This window comes from Mercenaria mercenaria, chromosome 4 (assembly GCF_021730395.1).
Source record: "Mercenaria mercenaria strain notata chromosome 4, MADL_Memer_1, whole genome shotgun sequence".
Lineage (NCBI taxonomy): Eukaryota > Metazoa > Mollusca > Bivalvia > Venerida > Veneridae > Mercenaria > Mercenaria mercenaria.
Genome location: NC_069364.1, coordinates 18598136 through 18614383, shown reverse-complemented (window position 1 = coordinate 18614383; position 16248 = coordinate 18598136). Strand labels below are relative to the sequence as shown.

The 16248-nt window shown below is 33.6% G+C and overlaps 1 protein-coding gene across 4 annotated transcripts; it reads left to right on the top strand.

The window, feature by feature from the left end:
* The first annotated feature begins 4416 nt into the window (after positions 1 to 4416).
* LOC123551117 (baculoviral IAP repeat-containing protein 2-like) lies at positions 4417 to 14113 on the top strand. 4 transcript variants are annotated; one of them, XM_045339830.2, is made up of 9 exons: positions 4417 to 4434; positions 9591 to 10666; positions 10881 to 11032; positions 11208 to 11253; positions 11566 to 11715; positions 11823 to 11998; positions 12096 to 12282; positions 12901 to 12996; positions 13435 to 14113. In XM_045339830.2, exons 2-9 carry the CDS (start codon positions 10348 to 10350, stop codon positions 13623 to 13625), a joined length of 1317 nt encoding a protein of 438 aa, XP_045195765.2. In that variant the 5' UTR covers positions 4417 to 4434; positions 9591 to 10347; the 3' UTR covers positions 13626 to 14113. The 4 variants fall into 4 exon arrangements, with proteins under 4 accessions (XP_045195765.2, XP_045195764.2, XP_045195762.2 ...); XM_045339829.2 differs by lacking the exon at positions 4417 to 4434 and adding an exon at positions 5978 to 6120; XM_045339827.2 differs by lacking the exon at positions 4417 to 4434 and adding an exon at positions 5996 to 6184.
* Positions 14114 to 16248: the final 2135 nt, after the last annotated feature.

Genomic DNA, 16248 nt, shown 5'->3' with positions numbered 1-16248 from the left:
ACAAGACATTCTCTTCGCAAGCAAAATTCTATACAGCAGAAATATTTCAAACATTAGAGCTAATTTGTGGATAAATTGGCTCGGAAACTGGAAAACGTCACATAACAAAATTTGCCTTTCTTCTAAAAATTTCAATAAGATTTTTGTAAAATCAGCTGTGATGTCACCAGCTGGTCTTATAGCATTTTTATGTAACTTGAAGCCTATTTATTTTGCGAAATGATATCTCAAAATAAGTTATTACTTAAAAATCATGCAATTTTTAGTACAAAATGATAATTTGCCAGCTACGATTGCAGAAAATGGACATTTTAATGACATAAATACCAGAACCCACAAGCAAAGACAAATATTTGTGATTCTAACATGGCTCGATTTGATTTCCAGTTAAACAAAGAAGGAAATCAAGCTCTGTATATTCCGCGATAAACAACGGTTGACGTGCGAACCGGTAAGAGAGCATTATGACGTCAATTATGGCGTGAAATTGCCGCATGACGTCCGATACACTACTCCTCTGGTAAATGAAGTCCAGCATAATATTTATTAAAATTATGTCCATGAGCATGTCAGAATGAAAACAAGCATGTCAGAATGAAAACAATCAATGTCTTCTTGTGATTTGTCACCTAAACCTACACATCTGAAGTCTGAACAGTGGTAAACTAGACGATAACCCACTCGAAGGCCTTGATTATTTGTTAATTATATCATAGACAATTACTGGAAGCAAAACAGAACCATACATCACTGCCCATCCCAACCAAGCAGTTACAGACAAAAAGACACCACAGTTCTGACTAAAGACATTAGGGCCAGACATAAAACTTTCTTAGAAAAACTTCGTTCCGTCGAATGTGCGCTAATGGAACGTGAATTTCGCTTATCGAAAGCTAGCAGTCAATATGCGGTGTTACACTAGTAATCCCGGCTTCTGCCCAGACGACTAAATAGTTTGGTCTTGTTTTTATGTATATGTCGACTGATGGTACAATTCTAAAGATCTGCTTACCTATGGAATTCGTCGCCTGCAAATGACAAAAGAATAATCGTGAACCGACGTCCGTCATTCATGAGAAACAACCGAGTGAGTGTGTAGTTTTCAATGTGATCAGGGACACCTATAGAAAGAAATGTGACATATTCACAGATTGGTGCTATCTACCAAATATATAATAAACTGATATCAACAGGTTCAGGAACCTTACAGGCAGACTGACATCAGAACACTGCAACTGAATAATACTCTTCATTTGTTAGCTGAAAAAGTAAAAAGAAAGTATGAGCATTACCTGAGAACCTTTTTCAGCGCAGACAAAAACAAGGAATCCGAAATCCACATTATAAAGATCATATTAAGACATACATGGTATAAAATACAGTCATACAGACAAAAGTCCAACAGGATAAGCCATATCCAAAGATTGCTGTAGAAAGAATCGAGCAAAACTGAAATTTAAATATCATCAAGCCGTGTTTCCGGAATATATAAAAGGTAAACTCGACAAGCCGACCGAGCAAATTAGCCATGTTGATATCTGATGAAGGCCTGATTCTGGCTGAAACGGAAAACTCGAAATACAACGCATGTTCTGACTTGAAAAATAAATAAATAAAATAATACACCTATTACAACAAAACAGCTACAAATGTATCTTGTCCCACTGAAGCAAATCTCCATGTAATTCCCTGTATTACAGACTATGCTCTGTCAGTGTTAAGAAAAACTGTCATATATTTGTAAAGCTGAAATACACTAGACACACATAATTTATTTCATAAATTACTTGATATGCGTGTCTCATACACATTATCATATATGAAACGCCTCCTGACTGTCTTGATCATCAAAGTCGCAACATAGTGACCAGTTCACTTTCCATCCTTGCACCATTTCCGCTACCATCATATATTTCTTTTCATTCATCAAGTATAATCAGCATTGCCCGAAATTCTCGTTTTACCATTTACGTAATATTATCGTTTCTTTTTAGTTTGTAATCATCATCTGGACATAGTTTCATCTCTGTTTCCTTCCATATTTATATTTTATTCATCACACTCCTCGGTTTCTGAATTTTGGGCATCATGACGAGAATTATATCTACACAATAGAGCCGCGCCATAAGAAAACCAACATAGTGCGTTTGCGACCAGCGCAGTCTGGTCAGGATCCATACTGTTCGCTGTGAAAGCCTATTGCAATTACAGAACCTGACAGGTTGACAACATGGATCCTGACCAGACTGCGCGGATGCGCATCCAGGCTAGTCTGGATCCATGCTGGTCGGAAACCCACTATGTTGGTTTTCTCGTGGTGCAGCTCAATTATCTGTTTCCGTCTTTGTTCCATTTTCCTCTCGCCGTCCTTCGTACCTTGGTTGTTATCTCTCTAACTCTTGATATTCCAAAAAACTCAGAAGTCTAACTTTATTTGTCTCGGTGTCGTTGTCAATAATCATACAGCGTTATTTTTTATTTCAAATATCAATTAGTTGCTTAATATTGATCTTGCTACATTCTTCCCAATTTGTATTGGGTTTAACTACTGCTGTTCTTACATTTGATCAAAAAGTTCTAGTGTAGCGCTCAAACATGGATTATTGATCGTTTGTGTTCCGACTACTTAGATCTATAAGGATATGACGTTAGTGACTATGGATAGTATCACATTTTTTATCAAACAGTTGTTTGTATACCACAAAAGAACTTTTTAAGTCGTATACCCAGATCAACTCGAAAGATTAACTTTCCTGTTTGTATAATTTGCTAATCGTCTTCTGCAAAATGTTGAGCAACTGGATGGTTTTGGTTTGTAGTCTTTTTATTTTCTGGTTACAAACCAAATGATCGCAACTTATGGTCATAGATTTGGCATTCGCTCCGTATCTTCGTAACCAATCTAAATTTGAATTAAATGATAATCTCATCATTAACATCATCCATATAAGTTACGACTTGAAAAGACTCAGTGCAAGATGATGAATATGTAAATTGGACGTTTTCTTTTTCATGTAAAAAAAAGATGAAATACAAAGAAATATCATATACCTGTTTAATTATAGTAAAGTTACACAAATGCTCTGACGTCTAGCTAAAATAAAAAAGGTTAAATGTGTAAACGACTGGGATGTGCCTTTCTACAACAATGGCAGCACCTAGTTTCATAATTGACCACCAGTATTGCCCAAACTATGTCATTATGTCCAGATGGCACACGAAAGGTTTACACTTACCTCTATATAGTAAAGTTCTATGTATGTGTCTGGTCAGGTTTTGCATGTTTAGTTTTCATCCCCTTTTATAGTTCGATGATTTCCTTGATGATTGTGCCTGGCGGTACATGTAGGCAGTATATTAAGTTCTCAAAGCCTACATTGATACTTATCTCTGGCCTGTTGCGTCGGGTCGTTAATGGTGGTTCGTTTCTCGCTGATCTCTCTGCAAAATCATTGGATACATGCGTGTATGATACTTTGTATGGGTTAATGATGAAGTTTGGAGTGCTTCTGAAACCGGTTTTAACTTCAAAGTGGTGTTTTTGCCACAAACCATAAGTAGGCGCGGAAACCCGCTATGTTCTTATGTTCTTTTGTCTTTGGTGTATAATTACTTTAATTTGGCAATTTTGTGCGTAAATGTCAGCCATTTATTTCGGTTATAGGATTTCGTTTCGGGTATACTGCACTCTAGAAATGTGGCTGTCATTAATGCTAATGATCTCTTTATTTGAAAAAGATCAGCAGTACAAACAGTTATTTTGCCAAAATCGTTTGCTGGCCTCTATACGACATACTGTTTCATGTTAGTGAATCATAGCATGCAAATAAGAGCTCTTTTGACACCTACTGGCACAACCGCAAAATGAAATACACTTAGGTTGTTTGTATTTGTTAAAAAGGTGTTTTATTTTTCTTTGTTAAAATATGTGTATTTCTAGTTCTTCCACTCACACGAGGTGTATATAGGTCGATGTTACTTTATTCATGTCTTGCGGAAATATTGAGGACAGAGCGGGCAAAGTGGTCCAGTGGTATTACTGCCTGAATACAAAACCATACTGTAAAAATATACCGTAATTTCTACGGTGTGTACCGTTGAATAAATGCGGTATTTTGCCAGTACATGCGATTACGGGTTTAGACCATGAAACCGTGGTGATTGCCTAATACGCTGATTACTACCAAATACATGTACAATGTAAGCCTCCGAGGTTTAGTCACAAGTAGACCCAGTTGAAATATAGTGTACTTTTTCCGCTTATTTTTTTCATTGGACATTGACTGATGCCTCTGAAGTTGATTTTTACAAGTGTTATAAGTTGTGTAGATGACATAAGTTCACTTTAATTGTCAAATATGAATCCAGGAAGTGGTGCAAGAATACCACTGTCAACAAGCCGGAACCGGTGTAAAAATTGCTGCACTTTGGATGGTGAGTTTTCAGCTGGTCACAGTTTTCTTATACAAAAGTTAACACCCTATTTTCTTCTGCTTTTTTGTTGCACTAACATTCAGCTTTTGAAAGATGGTAGGCTGCCAAGACTGATATAGAAAATAGATTTGCAAAGCTGGTTTTGAAGTGTGTTTATATAGAATTATATAGGGACTGCATTTAGTGGTGTTCAGCCTATAGTAAAGGAACCAGCGTGGGAGCTATCTGGTCTAGGCTATATACCAATAAAAGTAATTGTTCTTTGTTTCATATAAAATTCAACTACTTCAGAACAATTTTGTTACAGTTTCTAAATTTTTACTCCATTGTAGACCTACTTACACAATATGTCCATACAATTGCTTCACGAAAACGAAAAGAAAAAGGGTTGTTGAATTGTATGCAGTGTAATGCAAGTCAGTTGAAGTCAGATACCCTCATATTGCCGCGTTTCAGAAAGCGGTCCGCAGAATAAACACCTTGCTTTCGTTTTCAAGTAAACAACTCGAAAACATGCGAATATTAGCATGAAAAGTGTCTAATTTTATGTAAAATTCATTCCACAATAATGCCCTTTGATCCGAGGTTTAAACGCAAATGGAAAAATTAGGATCTATTTATTAGGGACTATACCACGGAAGTACATTTTTGACGGAATTACTGCTATATAAGCTGAAAAAAAAACTTTATTAAATTTTCCTTGTTTAGGAATGCTTTTTGTTTTGATAGCAGCTATCTAAACATTTTTATTTCCGCATGACGCAGCTGAAACAGGTATTCAAATATGCGACTGGTTGATTAAACTGAAATTGTGTAGTTTTTAAACTAAATGGTACAGATACTGTAATTATGTTTTTAAGGTAAAATTCTTGGTGGCTGTTTTCCAGGTCCTTTACGGTAAAAATCACGGTTAGGCCAATAAAAAGGGAAACGGTCCGTCCTGATTCCTATAGTTTTTATTAACGCAATGAAGAGATCAATAACTACATGTACATTCTGACTAAATAATGTATTACAGGAAACTAACTGTGAATTAATACAATGACAAATGACAAAGAGGATAAGTGTACTCTTGAATACAATGTAACAACTGAAATAAAACAAGAAAAATATGAATGCCTTTATTGGCCACTAAAATCATTTTTCTTTAGTATTATAGTTATGTGTTAAGCTTTTCCCTTTTCTTTCATTTGATTTTTATCGTATAATTTTCTAGTGCTTGAGTAAACACTGTCTCGAGTGACCAAATGCAGAACCCATAAAAAGATAGGTACCACATGAATTGTTCGAATCAGCCCTGGTGCTAGAGGGCAGCAGCAAAACTTCCAGAAACTAAGACAATCGGTAAAATTCAAACATTACATTACAGTATCCGTCACACATGTATGTAGTTTATCTAATATGGAATGAGAAATACCCGTGACTTCAACTTCCGTTTCACATGAAGTTTACTTGTGTATGTTTCACATTTGGTAAATTCAATATCATTACTCATTTAAAAAGTAATACCCTCAATTTCATGTGGTTGTAGTGTTACTCATTATTTGAATCATAGACCAATGTCTAATGCGTCAGTTTCAATAACACCTAATAAAGTTATGTTAGCTAGATAAGTGTATATTTTATGATTGACCTAAGCGTATATATTGGTATTAAATGTAGATAGCTACAAATGAACAAATGTAGGTATGTTATACTTCCTCATTGTTTTATCAAGGATTACTAAACAAATTAAAGTTAAAAGATATGGGTGAGTTATTACTTTTAATTCTTTTAAAACTTTTTTTGTGTTCTTATATATTAAGTGCAGAATATGTGTAAGGTCACATCCGCTTAAGTGAAATATTAATGTTTAAAAAACCATAATGTGAATCTTTTACAGCGGTTTTATTTAGAGATTTACAGATTACGTCAAACAGAACACAGCATCTTTGTTTCTTTCAAAGAGAACTTCAGCTTCTTTTTCCAAATATTTGTTTTATTCTGTTTATAACTATCATATATATTACATAGTTCTCCTACAGTGAAAGCATGTATATGCCAAATTACCGTAATAACTTATAGATAAGCCTGTTAGAAAACAAATTTTATGCTTCCTGTGATGTAGACCATGAGAAAAAAGGGTATATACAAAGGGCAAAATATATATTTCTAAACAGAGCGACATTTCTAGACATCATATCCTTCTTATTCTGCAGTTTGGTAACTAAATTTTGGAAAGCTGTTGTCAGTCAACTATAAAAAGTATATTGATATGACGCTTACTGTATAAATTGTGTCATGGATATTTTTGACACTAGGAGAACACGAGGATCGGCAATTTACATTGTTTGTACAAACGTTACGTGGATACCCATGTTTCTATAGGAAAAAAACAAATAACTACTTGTCCGCATATCTTACAGATCACGCGAGTATATTTACTACACAAATATCTCTAGAGACGTGTTCTTTAAATTTAACATCGACTTAGATTACGGAAATTACCTAAAATTGTGTTCAACCATAATAGAAACCATACAATTTTTGTGTATAATATCTTGATCATAAGGACAAATCAATCGAAGCGCTCAATTTTAAATGTATAAGTATTCAGTCTTTGTTTGAGTATTGATTTCGGAATGGAAATTTTTCATTTTCGACTGATTCAAGTTTAGAAATGAGTTTATGATTTTCAACCATTTATCATTTAAATGAATCTGCTATTTTTGACAAATTAGGCATTTTATAAAGAGTATAATGCACCTGTATTGGTGAGTACTTATATCTTTCTTCATCATTTAGCCATTCCTGATTCTATAATCATTTTAACACTATCTTAATATAACAAAAACAAATTAGTTACTATTTTGTATGGAACTCCGCAGCTGTCTAAAGCCAAGACATTTCATGTTATAATGTCTTAGTGTGGCGTTAACTTGTCAAAACAGATTCTGATAATGCAAAAAAACACAAGGTCTTATTATGTATAACAGCTATGTCACTGGGTTCACGTATGGTGTTGACTTGTCAAAAAGTGTCTTATTATGATAACTTGGCCTGTCATCTTCTCAAAGTATGGTGTTAACTAGACAAAACAGTGTCTTGTAATGTTATCATGTAAACATTTGGTGTTCACTTATCGAAATGTGTTTTTTCATGGTAAATAGACTAGTCATGTTTACTTCTAATAACTTGTCAAATCATTGTCTTATAATGTTAAAAAACTAAGATATCAAGTAAAAGTTAGGTGTTAACTATCGAAACTATGTCTTATTATGTTAACTAGACTAGTCACAAGGGACCTCTGTGGCCGAGTGGTTAAGGTCTCTGACTTCAAATCACTTGCTTCTCATTGATGTGGGTTCGAGCCTCACTCGGGGCGTTGAATTCTTCATGTGAGGAAATCATCCAGCTGGCTTACGGAATGTCGGTGGTTCTACCCAAGTGCTCGCTCATGATGAAATAATGCACAGAGGGGCACCTTGGGTATTCCTCAACGAAATAAGCTGGAAAGGCGCCATATGAACTATAATTGTATCAGTGTGACATTAAACCCAACAAAATAATTAAACAAAGAGTAGTCACACGACACTTTAACAAGATAACATAGCTTTTAATATAATAAAACAATGTACAGGCAAGATCATACTGACATAAATAAATAAAACATTATTTGGGCAAGTTAACACCACATTTTATTGATAACATAACGAGTCACTGTTTCGGCAAGTTAACACAGCACTTTTACATAAAACCATAGCTTTTTAAACATAAATTGACACTGTTTTGACAAATTAACATCACCCTGTGACTTAACAACATGAAATTTCCCGACGTAAGACAGCTGTGGCTTTCCATAGTTTAGTTATTTTCATTATATAAAATTCAGAAATGTGTGAATAGATTTAAGGTTCTCAGTCATATTTCGTTCATTTTGGAAACTGTTTCGAATACCGTTAAATAGCAAGACTTGGTACCTTTGACGCAATTAAATAACAAACGTGTATTCAATGAAAACTAGACACTTTCTGCATTAAGTGTTATTGAAATTATCTATACTTAACACTTTCCTTATGACGACTACAAATAAAATCAATCAAATACAGCAGGACCTAAATAATAAATGTGAATTTACTTATTGACATTTATTGTAGTTGGATCTTTTGAGTTCAATTTGGCCATACAAAATAAAATAATCTAAACGTCTTTTACACTACGAAAATATCTAAAATACACTAGAAACTTTGAGGTTAGGTGTTGCGATTTTCTTTTGTGTTAGATATTTAACCTTTATTTCAGTATCAGTTATGTGGAAGATATATCATAAACAGATCTAAAACAAATTTCATGAATATGATATATACATTAACATTCAGTTTTGACTACGAATTATGAGAGATTGTGCATATTGTACTACATATACTTTAAACCTTGTAAGCTTGCAAAAATATCTACACGATAAAGCCAAGGACAAGCTGCTTGTCGTTGTATCAGAAATTAATGAAGACTTGACATTGAAAATGGACGCTTAAGCACATTAAAGAAATATTTTACAATATCAAAGACCATCCAGTTCAGACCGTTCAGCAATTGCTTCTTGAGATGTTGTAAAACAAAAACAAATAACATGATTAACTATTATAGGACATTATTTATACAAAGAAAATATTTTCCTATTTGAAATTTTATGGCAGGTTTTGGCACCAACTCTGATCAAAGAATAATTTGTACAAAATACTTTAATTTAATATTTAAATCAGACAATAAAGAAGTTCCATAAAAATGCATCTGAATAAGGCGTAAATTAGCGTACATGTTACAGTTCAGCAAAAAAATGACTTTTGGTTTCTAGTGCATTTCATAATTCCATGATGACGGACTTGTTGATTTTCGAATCTGTCTATCTCTATTCTAATAGGAGCAACACCACAATCTTTGCATGTTAAGTGAACGGAATATTTGCTTGACTAATCTAATTTAAATCATTTCAATAAATATACATGTATCCCGTATGTTTTCATTGTTTTTTTTATTGTAACCCCAGAATTTAGCAATGTTAGAAACTAGTAAAGAATGTTCAAAACTACATTTGGAAATATAATATAACGAGTCGAATTCATATGCCTTTATATATTATTACAAACTCTTATTATAACTTCCTTGACTATTTTCAGGATTGCAAGTAGTTGCTGTTGTCGGCATCCGTGAGACATAGAAAAATTAAAAGGGAACATATGTTACATTTCTGAACCTTTATATCTTTATCAAACATGTGCCTTTCTTCTAAAATATCAAGACAATGGTGGTACAGCTGACATACAAGTTTGCTGTAAAATATATTTCCACCGAACTGATACACCGACAGTTAAAACGTCCGAATACGGAGAGAAAACATAGTTTCCCTTCAACAGTCTGGAGACTTATTAACAAAGCTAGACAATCCGTCGCACGAGACATTCGTGAAGCGTATGCATTACACTTATATACTAGCAGTAGAGATGGTACTCATCCAATGTTAAACCGGAGGACCATAGACAGAGGGAGATTCAAGTATACTTAATTATGATAGTGTAATTAAGACATTTAAACTTATGTGATATGAATACTATTGGGGATTGTGTGGGTAACAGTTGTAATATGTAATTTTCATTGAAAAGATAAGTTTAAAGTCATTTATGTTTCAACAGACGCGTTGCTTGAGACATTTAATATCATAAGTCCGTTGTCGTTACATTGTTCTGTAACACATTCGAATTTCTTTTATATATAACAGAATTTAGGACATATCAAAACATTACGGTTGTATTTTCAAGACTATTTGTTGATCGGTTAACAAACTTATTGTGTGGCGATATATCAGAAAGGCCACTCCGCAAAGAAACAAACTTCGCGTCATATCTTTTACAAAGACAACACCTGCAATTGTACAGAATGAACTTTGACATACCTTATACATCCTTCCCTCAGCAAGTTTCTGTTGACCAAGCTGGCGAAGAAAATAGTGAAATTGCTTTTTCTAACGGTGCTTCCTTTTCACCGCTTGGAGTTGAAAGTCATCAATTAGCAATAAACAGTACACCAGGAAGACATGTAACATGTAGGCATGAACCAACAAATGCACATCGGCCTACTAATCCAGCAAAACATCCGGAATATACGGATTACAATCAAAGATTGGGTTCCTATGCAAGATGGCCTCTGAGAAAACCTGATGCAATTAGCCTTTGTGATGCTGGGTTTTTCTTTTCAAGTATGATCATTATTTAGTTTTGTGTCATTTCGTTTCTTTAGTGTAGTTGTAAAAGCTGTATCATTTTAAAACTGAATTGAGCCTTATAGTTACAATAAGTTTGCTTTCATTTGGTTGATCTAAATGTAAATAAGAAGAAAAAAAACGTCATGTATATCTGACTTTAAAATTTTTGAAAATATTATTAATAACTAACCCTGCCAGTATATTTCAGATCCGTATGATTTGGTACGTTGCTTTCAATGTGGTATAGGACTAAAAGATTTTTCGGACAGAGATGAGCCATTGTTTGAACACGCACGGCACTCTCCAAACTGTTCATTTCTGGTCGAATGTTTGGGAACTGAAAGATTATCCGCAATTAAGGTAAACATATTTAAGACTTAAAAGGCAATAGTACTTCAGAGCTGTATAATTTGTGACCTAAAACGTATAACTAGCGAACAAAAAGACATATTTTTTGTATTTTTCCACAAAAGATGCTATGATGGTATATGATAAAAGACAGATCTTTTATTTGAACTGAATCATTATCTTTTAGATCAAGTGCCAGACACAACAGTCAACAAGAATCAATGAACATCAGCGTAAGTCCCTTATAACATGTTTTCCAATTACATGTATATGTGACCAAACTTATAAAGCAAATTGAATGTTATGTATACAACAGGGTCAGATACGAGGTAATTTGCAGTTTTAAATTTATTCATAATAATATACCCAAATATAGTTCTGAAGCCACGTGAGGATCGCTTTACTTAAATTTTATTTACTACACTCGTATTTGTCTGAATCTATGTCTAGATGTCCGTTGTAATAAGTCTTGATTACTGCTTATTTGTTATCACTGTTATTTTTCGAAATTTGTTTTTTTACTTTATAATGTATTTGTTTTACAGAAGAGTTATTTACAAACACAGACTCGAACTTACAATGCCGGCATCCCGAGTACAACTCTATGCAAGCCCGTCTTTCATCTTTTGCTGGATGGCCAGGGCATATTATTCAGACACCTCTGCAGTTGGCAGAGGCCGGTCTTTATTATACCGGTAAGTTATACAAAGTTGTACAATTACAAACATTGTGCATGTACAATAGACTGTTAATGTAGTGGTGTTATGCAAGTGTTTTTATACTTTTTTATTTATATAATTAGGGTTTGAAGACCAAGTGCGTTGTTTCATGTGCGACGGAGGACTGCGGCGTTGGGATCCGGAAGACGTTCCGTGGACAGAACATTGTCGTTGGTTCCCGGATTGTCCATTTGCCAGAGAAATGAAAGGCGAAGAATTTATAGGGCTTGTTCAAGCATCGGCTGATTATACCAGTGGGGTAAATGAATGTTTACACGTTATTTTAGACGTACTTTTTTACACTTGATCATATGTATTATTGTTGCAAACAGTACATATTTCCTCATTCTATTTAGGAAAATGAAGGTTCCACAAACGATCCACAAGTGTCGGGTACTCATAATCTTACAAATACAATGGAGCAGATGACGCTGACAGATCCAACGTTCAGGGCTGCTATGCAGGAACATAAAGACACATGTCTGGAAATGGGCTTTCATCTGACAGATATAAATGCCGCGGTAGAGGAATTGATAAAAATGGGTTTGTAGTTTTTCTAGTAATTAAGAAGGAAAACTTTTTAATATTACATTTTAATGTATTACTGATTGATAGTGTTTTATACTTTCCCATGTTTAAAAGTTAAATGAGCACATTTACTAAGATGTCATATGACATCATGTTATGATTGTTATTGTTGTAAATAAATCAATGCGCTACCAATCATGTATATGCGATAGTGTTTTGTGTCTAGTCCCGCCATTTTAGTAATGTAATGATGTTTCAATTTCATATACAGAAAGGCAGTAGAAAAAATGGCTTTTCAACATCTATAATCAATATGATATGAGATAGAGGAATCAATAAAAATAATTTAGGATATGTTTTTACTTTATGTAGTAGCATAACAACAGAGAGGGTATACAGTGTGAAAAGATTTTGTGATATCAATAGAGATTTAGAAGAAAAACACAATCCTGTAGTACATATAATGTTGCGCATTTATGTCGCCAATTGTCTATTTAGCCGTTGCAATCATTTATCTATCAAACACAATGACATGTCGAATTATACAGAATAGATGTAAACTAGTTGTAATATACGGATGGTAATATCTTATTGCCATTTTTTTTATGTTCTCGTTTATTTTATTGTCGACAGGAAATGTCAATCCAGCAATTGAAGAACTATTAGAAACAATCGAGGTCCGCAAAGAAAGACAACTAAAGGAAAAAGCATTAGAAACAAAGCACAATGGTAAGGAATATAAAGGAGCTGAAACTATGTACAGCGGCAGAGATATTGCTGTGGTTTTATTCGATTGTTTCGTTACGGTCCTAAAACAAAAATATTTGTATTTATTGATATTATATATTAGAGGATACAATTTAAATATGTTTACTAGTACAATTTAGTCAAGGTATTATGATTATGTCGTATCAGACTCTTATAATTTATTTTCTTCCAGCAGTAATTATCAGATAGAACAAAAATAGCTTACTTTATTCAGCTGTTAGGCTGTTTGCTAGTGGAATTTAGTCACAATCACAAACCCTGACTTCTTTCATAGAACATGAAACATTATACTCTGGCAATGTGTTTTACTGCTGATCTGATAACAATGTATTTACATGTGCTCAAGCATTAACAAAAGAAGGAGACTCATCAGAACTTCTTTTATATGTATATTTTCAGAAAACCCTTTTGAAGAAAATCGACGATTGAAAAGTTTGATTGTCTGCATGGCATGCGGCAAAAACAACGTAAATGTTCTATTTCTGCCTTGTACACACCATCGCATGTGCATGGAGTGTGCAGAACAAATGACAAAATGTCCAGTCTGTGAAAGGTTTATACGACAAAAGATCCGGACATACTTGGCATAAATCAAACCAAAAAGAAATGTCGAGCTTTCACCGCAATGCACACTAAGTCTGCCCAACATGTCTTTTTGGTTTGATTTATTCCAAGTACAAAAGTAATTTGACATTAAAATATGCTTAAGATATCACTCGATCTTTTTAAAATGTAAGTCTAATATTTGTTAAAATTGTGTCCAGAGTAATATGTTTGACTGTTCTTTTGCTGTATTAATTTTTTATTTGTCTCAGTAACGCATTTGGAATAAAGCACAGTGGTAAGGAATATAATTACAAAAGAAATGTGCGATGCACTTGCAAGAACTGAGTCTATAAACAGCGCAGGAAATAAGTGTAGACAACCTTCATTGGTTTTATATGATTGTATATATATTTATTATTCTACATCATGTTTGTATGTAAAAGTTTTGAAATACATTTGATATGTTTAAACTAAAAGTTGGGAGTTATTCAAATGACATTAGCACAAAGATAGAATACATGAGCTCGTCGCATTTTGTGGGTTTTTTTACTGTCAGTTTTCACATCTTTAAATGTATCCCCATATCACATAAAAGTGTAATTCAGAAGTTACCAAAATGTATGCATGTATGCGTTTAAAAAGTCAGTATCAAGTAAAGGGAAATATGATAAAAAAATAGAACCACGTGATTATAATACCACACTTACAGTGGTTACAATGTGAGAGGAATTTCCCCGCACAAAATATCTTAATCACTTCCTTATGGGGGCCATTATGTTTGTCTTATAATCTATATGGATTTTTTATGTTAACATTCTTGTGATAAAACTTTAAGGGGGTTATCTGTTAAGATTTATATTAGTGTCTGAACCTTAAACACATTCCCACTTGTACGTAATCATTGAACAAATGGCATGCAAAAATAATTTTGAAATGACACGAATAGCGCGCCACAGAATAACTGTATTCCTTTGTATTTCAATGATAGTAATTATACATTATTTGCATGAAAAACTTGAGAAACACAAGTAATTATTTACAAATTAACAGTGGCAAATTTTAGGCCAAGACAATGTTTTTGATGTCTTAATACAATACACCAAAAACATGTAGCATTATGCACAGTAATTGGTGTATTAAGGTTAGCTTAATCACACGGACACTTTGTTTCTGGAGGGTAAGGTAGTTATTTATCTATATCTTTAAAACTATAGTGAATAGAGATTATCTGAATAAGTTTGCAAATAAAATTGTGAAACACATTAACACAGAGAAGGCTGTTATCTTGTAGCATAGCTGTGATGTATCAGTACAATCACAATGAATTCATAGGGCAGAAAAAAGTAGGTTGTGGTGGGTCTTTAAACAAAGTGTGAGCTACTTATAATGCGGAAATATATAACATGTTGTATAATAAATTTATGCATATCGTAGATATTAGTAGACTAATAACAATAAAGTATGTTTTCTCTAGTCAGGCGAAGAATAACAATTCTATAATAAATATAATAGTAACGTTTTTAAGAGTCAATAACGATGCAATCTGTTAGTACAAACCAATATATAGAATGCCACAGTATATTCCCGTGAAGACACGTAGCATGTAATGTGAAGTACGGATGCGATGAAAGATGGTATTTACTAATACACACATCTTGAAATTTTCCCTTTGTTAGATCACACGTCCGAGCCATGTAACATAAACAAAAAGGGTATTTTCCGTTGAGGTATATCTCTGAATCACTTCCATGCGGAAACCATTATCTCTTCAAAACGTTTATATATGATACAACTTAAATATTTAAATTTCTTCACGCACGTGCCAAATTTGATAACATTGTGTTTTTTAGGTTCAATGTACAGGAAATGACATTTGACGTAACTATTTAATGAAATCTTGTATGTATTTATACTTACGTAGTTCTTTGTATAACACAGGGTATAAACACCTACATGCCCCACGGAGTTTCCCTTTTTATTTTTGGAAACACTGTAAATATCATGGTTTAGAGGTTATTTTTCTAATCCGAATCAAGTGCCGTTGAAATAAATATGACTTATATATGCTAGATGTAAGTGTATCTATTTGACTATACAAAACAAGGATTAAGAGAAGTTTTAAAGAGTTTTGCACTTTATAAATAAATAGTTCATAAGCTTTTGGGTTAGGATAAGAACGTGTGCTGTTTAATTACATTTATAATTTAATATGAAAGTCGGATAATTGGAAATACTCTGACTTATTTTCTTGTTGAGTTAAACGTCGCAGCGACTCTGCTGACTGACTAAAGACATTTTTCGTGCTTTAGAACAAAGCAATGTTGCACAAAAGGAGTGATGTTCCAAATGATCATCTATAGAATTTATTTAGACAATCTTAAATAGTATCCACGAATAACTTCGTTCATGCACAGGACACTGTTGGTGATTCCTTGAACAAAAACGAGAATAAATGTGTTCGACGCTTTTGATCTGAAATGGTACTTTCTTAGAGTATGTTCTATAGAAAAAAATCAAAGGAGGTGAGACAGTGCAAAGCCGGGACACATAGTTAAGGTCTCACAAAGATGGTGTACGAAAAAACCTTTGGGGATATGATATATAATAACGTGAATAATGCCTTGCTGATGTTAGTTAAATGCGTGAGCTGAAAATGTAAGGTTGTTC

Coding starts and splice junctions, on each gene's coding strand:
- LOC123551117 (XM_045339830.2), top strand. CDS start 10,348: ATGAACTTTGACATACCTTATACATCCTTCCCTCAGCAAGTTTCTGTT. Junction 11,716..11,822: donor GGCCGGTCTTTATTATACCG/GTAAGTTATACA, acceptor TTATATAATTAG/GGTTTGAAGACCAAGTGCGT. Junction 11,999..12,095: donor CGGCTGATTATACCAGTGGG/GTAAATGAATGT, acceptor CATTCTATTTAG/GAAAATGAAGGTTCCACAAA.